General features: G+C 44.3%; 1 protein-coding gene across 2 annotated transcripts; it reads left to right on the top strand.

Moving 5' to 3' along the window:
- Positions 1–783: 783 nt before the first annotated feature.
- LOC118765946 lies at positions 784–9295 on the top strand. 2 transcript variants are annotated; one of them, XM_036508868.1, is made up of 3 exons: positions 2151–4152; positions 8596–8622; positions 9236–9287. In XM_036508868.1, the coding sequence occupies exons 1-3, from the start codon at positions 2349–2351 to the stop codon at positions 9274–9276; spliced, it is 1872 nt and encodes a 623-aa protein (XP_036364761.1). In that variant the 5' UTR covers positions 2151–2348; the 3' UTR covers positions 9277–9287. The 2 variants fall into 2 exon arrangements, 1 of the variants encoding a protein (XP_036364761.1); XR_005001854.1 differs by lacking the exons at positions 2151–4152; positions 8596–8622 and adding an exon at positions 784–913 and having other exon boundaries at positions 9236–9295.
- Positions 9296–9519: the final 224 nt, after the last annotated feature.

The raw sequence follows: 9519 nt of genomic DNA, 5'->3' as shown, positions 1-9519 counted from the left end.
ATTGGTTCATAGCTACCCACAAATGAACAACCACAGTGCCACCAAATTTACTTTATGAGTGATGTAGGACAACAAACCTGAAGGAAGTGTCAACATTTCAGATGATGGGTCGTGTTTGACACAGCGCCGACTGCTGCAAAAGAGAGTATATCCACTGACAGCTTCTCGGTGCGTTCAAAAATCACATAACCCCCACATGTTAGGGCCTGAAATACTCCAAACAGACGCATAGCATGTTGCTTAGTCGAATTAGCCCATAATTTACTCCACAAATGTTTTTCTGTCAGTGCTGCACTTTCCCATGTCACCTGTTTCAACATAACTGTAATATATTATATACAAACTATGCCATTTTAATCCCGAGCAACGCCGGGTGTCTCTGCTAGTATATATATGTATATATATATATTTCACAGTAATTATTCCACTATAATATATTTATGCGCGCACACAGACACGCACATGTGCACCTCCAGTATATACTGAGTACATTTTCACTCAGTTTGCAAATCTAGACCATGTAATATGTACGTGCGTGTAGTGACCCTCATGCAATGAGGTGAAAGATTATTCGTTCAGTGTTTTTAACGGTTTATTGTACCAGTGAAAGAGCAGTACTTCTCAGCCCAGCCATTCACTGGCTCTATAATCGAGAATTCAAAGCGTACACACACACACACACACACATCCACACGCACATACATTTGAGAGAGGGTGAGAGACAGAGAAAGAGAGAGAGAGAGAGAGAGAGAGAGAGAGAGAGAGAGAGAGAGAGCACGATCACAACCAGAACAGAAACCGACAGAATCGATCGTTGTCTACTCTTGTTTCAACTAGTTTTAATACAATATACATTTCAGTTGAACGAAACATCGATTTGCCGTATTGTGATTCCGCCAGGTTACTTAATCATGTATGTTGATTTCCTTTCTTTTATCTCGATTATCTCAACAATATTTTCCGCTCACATTATATGTGTGACCTAAAAGAACTTTACATCAAGAGCGTACGTATAATGTGCTCTTCTACAACACATTTAACTTAAACCTTACATTTTTATGAACGCTTCTATTGCTACCTTTCTCTTGCATGAATTACTTAACTGTCTCATTCAAAGTTGTATTTTCACAAATTTTTGGTGGAAATAAGCACGTGCTGTATAACTTCATTGAATTAAACTACCGCTTAAACCAGAAAAGAAATCACACGCACACACACACACACACACACACACACAGGCGCTGGCGTAGTTGTATGGAAGAAGCTTGCTTCTCAACCACCTGGTTCCGTGTTCAGTCCTTATAGACGGAAACTGTAAAAAGCTCGACAAAAATGTATGTCTTTATGTCTGCGTTTGTCCATTACCCCCCCCCCCCCCCCGTTTGACAACCAGCATTGGTGTGCTTATGTCCCCGTAACTTAGCGGTGAGGGATCTTTTCCTTTTGAACGGCAGTTTTCAACACAATTTCTAGTTAACTAAACACTTTTAAACTTCGTATACTGGTAGAATGTGTCAAAATAAAACATTTTTTTCTCTTGACTTTCTTGAGAAAATTGTAATTTGTTTTTTTAAACTTAGTTTAATTTCTCAAGAAAGCCAAGAGAAAAAAAATGTTTTATTTTAACACATTCTGCCAGTATACGAAGTTTAAAAGTGTTTAGTTAACTAGAAATTGTGTTGAAAACTACCGTTCAAAAGGAAAAGATCCGCGGTGACAAAAGAGACCGATAGAATAAGTATCAGGCTAAAAAGAATAAGTGCTGATGTCGATTCATTTGACTAGAAATTCTTCAAGGTGGTGCCCCAGCATGGTCACAGTCTAACGACCTAAACAAGCAAAATAGCACTAAAAGTAAATGTGTTAGAACACAGAATACTGAGTTATTTACCACGAGAGCACCTCTTGTATGGGCTTGTGGTGCATATAGGCACTCGTGTTTATATCGTTGACACGCGATAATCGTCCACTGCGGCCGCCGGAACTGTCAGATCACGTGATTTCGCCTTTGCTTATGCTTCTCAATGGCAGACGCCCGGCTCGACCGAGCGTCATGAAACTATCTATATTAATTATTATTATTATTATTATTATTATTATTATTATTATTATTATTATTATTATTCTTTCTTTCAACGTGGATGGACGTGTCTCCGGAAGCTCCGTGATTTTTGTGACAATTTCATTGGAAATTTGTTTGTGAGTTAAAATATTTTTTAATATTTGTGTGGCCAAGCCGACTAACTTCGTACGAAGCTGGTTGGCTAGGCAAAATTTTACCCCATTGGGAGTGAAATTACGTTTTAAACTTTTTGAACATTGTAAAAATCAAACATTTAAACAAAAAAATGGCTATGAAGCGAGCAGTCAGCTGTTCCTTCCTTCCAAATACATTCCCTCCGCAAACACACACATTATCACAAACTACACCAAAAAAACACCTACTTCGCGCCGTAAAAGGCAACAGAGATCCTCCTTCCGAAACGGAAAGCACGTGCGCTGTTCGAAAAGAGAATGCTAACCAGGACGTCGCGTTCGACGTCACTCCCGATTTCCCCCCTCTGCCTTCAACATGTGATGTTGTACCGAAGGGGGAGGAAAGGAAAATTATAACAAAGACAAACACAAACAGGAACACAGAGAAAAATGAAAAAACTTCCAACGATTTTGCTTCTGCTGCGAAGCAAATTTCGGAGGAAGTAAAGATTACTTTACAAGACATTAAAAAAGCAAAGGAGTTGTTGAGGAAGGATGGCAACAGCATCTTCCTCAATACTCCACAAGAGGTGATTGAAGACACAAACAAAAAAACAATCACATACAAGGTTTTCGACAGAAAATACAAAAGAATGACAAACGCCACACCCCAACAGTTAGAGATAGCTCTAAAGCCAATTTGGGCCCAAAAGAGCTATGTAACCAAGGGGAAGTGTTTCGGAACTGTGGAGGTTCGCTTCCCAACAGAGGAACAAGCAAGGGCGCACGCCATTTCGCCCTTGCAAACAGAGAGTTTGTTACTCGTTCCAACCCACCTCGGAAGAAGAGTGACAAAAATAAAAATTGACCTCGTACCGCCTGAACTCGATATGTCATGGCTGGTGGCAGCTGTCCTCTATGACATAGAGGACACTACCACCATTCTGGATGTCAGGAGAGTCAGGGAGAAAAACTGGTTGGGGATGGGAGTGCTGCTTCTTGCTCAGATCAAGCAAGAAAATATCAGCAAGGTCCCAGATTTCGTTAGTTTGCCGGACGGCACCAGGCTAAATGTTGCTGTAGAGGGGCGAAAGCCAAAATGTTTCCTCTGCAGCAGCGAACGCCACTTAAAGAGGGACTGCCCCATTCAAAAAAAGAGAATGGAGGCATACAGCAAGAGGCAGCAACAACAACAGAAACAACACGAAACACCAAAAGCTGCCACACCACCAACACCATCACCAGCACCAAGACGAACAACACCACCTCCAACAACAACAACCACCACACCAACACCAGTACCTAGAAGGTCGACAGCAGCAAGAAGAGAAGGTGAGAGCTCACCAACGCGGGCACCATCAACAGCAACAGGAGCAGAGGCACCACCGATACCGGCGGAACCAACAACTTTTCGTCCTGCTGCTGAAGCAGACCCCTCATCTATTCCTTTGCCGGATGAAGAGTACTCAGATTGTGCGAGCTCTGATTCCAACAAAGGAGAATGGAGCACAGTGCCTCCAAAAAAGAAAAGGAGGAGAAAACAAAAAGACACACAGGGGAAGCACGAAAAAATAGTGCTTCCAAACATCAACAACGACAACACACATTCACAACAACAAACAACAACAACACTTTCGACACCACTACTGCCACTGCCAAACACTCAAACACACACAGACGCACTTACATCAATAAATACAAGAAACCAGGAACTGGTTGAGTATTTGAAAAACACAACCAGTACAAGTATAACGGATTTCGTTATACCAACACAAAACACACCACCAGCACACATTCTCACAATAAAAATAAACAAAACAACATACAACGAAATTAAACAAATATTCCCTAACGATGTGGGATCGTTAGGGAAAAGTTTCTCTAAGAAACTGTACAAAAATATTGTAGAAGCACCCGTGCAAAAGCACAAGAGAGCCACCCCCACCACCAACAACAGTAAGTAGAGCCTTTTTCTTCTCCTTTTTTTTTCCTTACTTTTGAAGCATGGCAAATCTTAGAATCGGTTGCTTGAATGTGAGAGGCCTCGGGTCACCTGTTAAACGACCTGAGGTTTCATGATGTGGATGTAGCAGCCATCAGTGAAACCAGGCTCTCCGACCCGCAGGAACTCGCAGCCCGTGTCGGCCGGGAGCGGGCGGTGGTGGTACTGCGGTGTTGTTTCGGAAGGGCCTGGACTTGAAAATAAGGACAGTCTTCTTGGATCTGGAAGGTAAGTTGGTGGTCCTCGACGTGGACGGTAGTGACGGCGGTGCTTTCCGACTGCCGGCTGCCTACGCTCCGACAGGAGCAGGGCAGTCGGATTATTTCAAACGTCTGGAAGTTTTCCTGGGAACGTCACGCACTCTAGTGCTAGTTGGGGATTGGAACGCTGTCTTAGACAAACGTTTCGATCGGGTGGGCAGGGGAGCGTCTGATAGGAGAGGGGGAGGGTGCAAGAGCCTCGCCAACCTACTCGGCCGCTTTCAGCTGTCTGACAGGTTTCGACTAGACAACCCGAATGTGCCAATGTGGACTTGGACCAATCGCATCGGGTCGTCTAGATCGTACTTAGATAGAGTGTTTTGTAGGCCAGCGGATAAGGACAGCATAGGGTGTCCACAATTCCACCTAGTCGACTATACGGACCACAAATTAGTGATCTGTACGGTCGACTTAGATAGGCTACATAGACAGGGACCCGGCTACTGGAAGCTGAACGCGTCGTTAACGGCGTGCAAAGCTTACAGAGACCGGATTAGTTTACTAGTTAAGCGGGCGCTCACGGGGGCAATCATCAACAACAACTGGTGGTTTGCCCTCAAGAGAGCAATTAGAGTAGAGTCGATTAGGTATAGTAAGACTCTAGCTATTGAACGTAGGAAGAGAGAGCGGGATTTAGTTAAGAAACTAGACTGGCATCGCGACCGACGTGTTGGCGGCAAGGTTGGCCCTCGACCAACACTTCGATGCCAAACACGAAGGCTGCGTTGTCAGAGCTAAGGCACGTTCGCTAAGCGGGGAGGAGACTAGAGCCGCTCGATGGGCCCGCGTGGTGGAGGCGAAGCGAGGCAACAAAGCAACCATTCGGTCTTTGGTGAACCAGAACGGGCACGAGGTTACCGAACCGAAGCAGATGTGTACGGTGCTTCAGCGGCACTTTGCTCAACTGTTTGGGACGAGAGGTGGAACGGACAATGGTGCAGACTTCGGAGTGTACCTGGACGGCCTACCCCAACTCTCGGACAGTGAGGCAGAGTGCTGCGAAGGACCGATATCTGCCTGGGAAGTGGAGGAAGCGATGAAGAGTTGCACGAGAGGTAGATCGCCGGGTTTGGATGGTCTGCCCTACGAGCTTTACGTTTCAATGCCAGACTTGTTTGCGGGCCTGTTGGCAAATGTCTACTGCAACTGGCAGCAAAACGGGAGAATTCCTGCTTTTGTCTGGGACGACGGTCAAGCGGATGCAATGTACGCATTCGCCACCTCCGCTCGACCTTTCAGGGACAGCTTCCTCTCGGCCCATTTCTGGGTGAGACGTGCCACCCTGCTCGTCACCTCTTCCCAGTTTTTATCCACCTGGAGGTCCGGACCGAACCAGACCCCGAGCAGTTTAACGGGTCCGTCTGTCCAGTGCCTTCGATAGGGTTGACCATCAGTACCTTGGAGCTGTCCTCAAGGCAGCCGGCTTCGGTCCAGTCTTCCGTGGGTGGATAGCTGCTTTATACAGCAACATCTGCTCGGTGATACGGGTGAACGGTCACCTTTCGGAACCGTTCGACATCTCGCGTTCGGTCCACCAAGGATGCCCTCTCTCCTCCCTCTTGTACATATTGATTTTCGAGCCATTACTGCGCAAGTTGGAGGCTTTGAGGGGTATCCCGCGCGATCTAGGAGGCGGAAGCAGCGTGTCTGCCTATGCCGACGACGTCACCGTGATGGTGTCGAGCCACAGGCACATTGGCGAGACACTAAATCAGTACGAAGCGGTGACAGGGGCAAAGATTAATGCGGAAAAGTCTGTGGGCTTGCAACTGGGCATCTGGAGAGGCAAGCCCATGCCGTCCAACAGGGCGCTGGACAGACGGACCCGTTAAACTGCTCGGGGTCTGGTTCGGTCCGGACCTCCAGGTGGATAAAAACTGGGAAGAGGTGACGAGCAGGGTGGCACGTCTCACCCAGAAATGGGCCGAGAGGAAGCTGTCCCTGAAAGGTCGAGCAGAGGTGGCGAATGCGTACATCGCATCCGTCATCTACTACCGCTTGACCGTCGTCCCTTGTCCCGACCGCTGGTTGGCCAAGCTGGTACGCCTGCTCTTCGACTTTTTGTGGAAGGGTCAGGTGCCACTGGTCAGGCGATCCATCTGCTGTCAACAACCGCTGAATGGAGGCCTTGGAATGCCGTGGTTGCTGATGCGCAGACATGCGCTCAGGCTGCGACATCTCAAGCGCTTCCTAGACGGTGAACAGGTGTGGTCGTCTTTTGTCAGACACGATTTTCCGCAGCTCGTCTCTTTGACAGAGCTGCAGACCTGGATCAAACGTAGACCGAGAAAGGGCGCTTGGCACCTTGAGTGCTGTCAAGCTCTCTCCGCCCTCCGCCAGGCGGGCAATGCGATCGGTTACAGCTCCACTCTAGCGTTCTATAGAGGGTTAGTGGAGGAAAAATGCGACGACGTTCTCGGGGAAACTCTAGGCGTTGAAGATGACGAACTGAGCGGTCTGTTCGGGAGGACTTTCGGGCCGGGGCCGATGGATAATTTCCAGAGGTCGCTCGCCTGGCAGTGCTACCGAGGGGCTCTGCCTGTTCGAGATAAACTCTACCGGCACGGAAGTGCCGTCAGATGGGCCTGCCCGAAGTGTTGCCAGGACGACGAAACCATTCTGCACGCACTCGTCCAGTGCCTGAGTATTGCTGAAATATGGGTTTATGTCGAACAGCTACTGTCACGTGTAGGACGGATCCGACTATCGGCCGAATCCATAGTGAAGATTGCCCCGCCGACCTCCTTTAACAAGGAGGGCGAGGCCGTTTTCTTGTGCCTAGTGGCTGTGGCAAAAGAAGTTGTATGGTGGACTCGTTTGAAAGGGCTAAAGTCAGACACTTTCCTCTTTGGTCAAGGCCTCATCAACTTTTTCAAGTTTCACTTGAAAAGGAAGATGAGGTTAGAGAGGAAAGTGCTGTCCGATAGCAAGTTTTATGAAAGGTGGGTGAATTGTGCGAGACTGGCCAGTATAAATGGACCAGTCCTCAGGTTTCGCCTTTGATTGAAAAAGGTTTTATAAAAGGAGAAAGGGGCTTTTATGGGTTTTTCCACCAGGAACCTTTTGTAACGCCTCCCCCTATTGGGAGTTTTTCGTTGTTATATTATTTCATTGTAACACTGTTTTTACACGATTTTTTCACAAATGGACAAAACCCTTTGTAACCTTTCGTCCTGTTTTGTCCCTTTATGTTTTCTAATCATGTGTGTCAGCCCTTGTGGCCAATAAAAAGAATTAATTATTATTATTATTATTATTATCATTATCATCTGGACTTTCCTCTGTCTCCTGTTTCTGAAGAAGGACTTTGCTCGAAACATAAGACTACCTTTCTTTCCTTCCCTGAGCGTCTGCTAATACTTTGCATATACCACGTCCTCACATTGCTGTTTTTTTCTTGTGTTTTTTTTTTCGTTTTTTTGGGGGATTAACTATATACATACATACATTCATTCATACATACATACATACATACATACACAATACATACATACATATACACACACACACACACACATACATACATACACGTTTATGTATTTGTTTTCCATGATTCTTGATGCGAACGAGAAAGAGAAAGTCTTTGAAGAGGTCACAGAATGTGTGACAAAAGAATCCTGACAAATAAACTAATAATAATGATAAAGCTAAAGTGAAGATCAAATAAATAATGCGTGTTTTTATTGGTAAAATGACCATCTCCAAATATAACAATATATACATATAGTTGTCTAATAAAAAATCAGATAAAAGCAGGCACTCATATATTAGATAATAAAGTATGTATATTATTGTGCGATTTGACTCAGATTTGTTGTTATTCCTAATAGAATTTATGTGAGTAGCAGTTATTGCCTGTAACTTCAGTTATCCATAAGCTTTCAATAATCTTTCAAGTGCTCAAAACTTTTCTGATAATCTTTCCTGTCCCTTAGAGATAAACTTTCTGTAGAAACTCTACAGGATATTTTATTCAAATCTCCTTCAACCATTTCTCTATATCTTTACACACGGTTCCTAATGCATCAATTATTACAGGCGCAACCTTTCCGGTTTTCATACTCCAAATTCTCGCAATTTCAAATTTTATGGGTTTGCATTTATTTAACTTTTCATCTTCTTCCTTTACAATCCTAGGATCAAACGGACGTGATAGATCAATTAGTAAGTAACTTCGCTTTTCGTTGTCAATTATTGTTATGTCTGGTTTATTGTTTTCTAGCTTCTTATCCATTTGAATAGGAAAATCACATAAAATCTTGCATTTCTCCAACTCAGGCACTCTATCAACCCGATGATCATACGAAATACTTCCAGCTTAAAATCCTCGTCTCTGACAAAGCATCCAGTGCAAAAATTTCACAACTTGGTCATGTCTCCATTTCTTATATTCTCCCTGAGCCAATTTTGGACATTCTGCAACAATGTATGCCATTGTTTCATCCCAAATTCCACACACTCAACATTTTGCTGACATCTATCCATACACATATTTCCTCAAGTTGTTTGTTTTTAACTCTAGATCTTGAGCTGCTATGTTGTTGTTGTTGATTCAAATTCCGCCGAGGTCAGCTTTGTCTTTCATCCTTTCGGGGTCGATAAAATAAGTACCAGTTGAACACTGGGATCGATGTTATCAATTTACCCCCCACCCCTGAAATTGCTGGCCTTCTTCCAAAATTTGAAATTATCATCATCATCATCATCATCATCATCATTATCAACATTATCATCATTATTATTATTAATATTATTATTATTATTTTCTCTGCCCTAGGTATTGAGAAGACACTTGGCAAGAAATGGAAACAAAACTGAAGGAAGAAGATAATAATAACAACAACAACAAGAGCACTCAGAGAGCACAAACCTCTGCCAAGGCAGCACCAATGTCCTCTCAACGATTAGCCGGAGATTATTTTTAAAATGAGAATATCTGAAATAAACTTAACTGCTCTCACAAACGAGAATACTAAAAATAAACCCAACTGCTTTCAAAAATTAAGTAAAAAAAAAACAGAACAATAATCCAGAATTCTTGTCCAATACCTGATCGATCCC

Source organism: Octopus sinensis, linkage group LG14 (assembly GCF_006345805.1).
Source record: "Octopus sinensis linkage group LG14, ASM634580v1, whole genome shotgun sequence".
NCBI classification, from domain to species: domain Eukaryota; kingdom Metazoa; phylum Mollusca; class Cephalopoda; order Octopoda; family Octopodidae; genus Octopus; species Octopus sinensis.
Note: the sequence above shows the minus strand (reverse complement) of the source record. Positions and strands in the feature narration are given on the sequence as shown.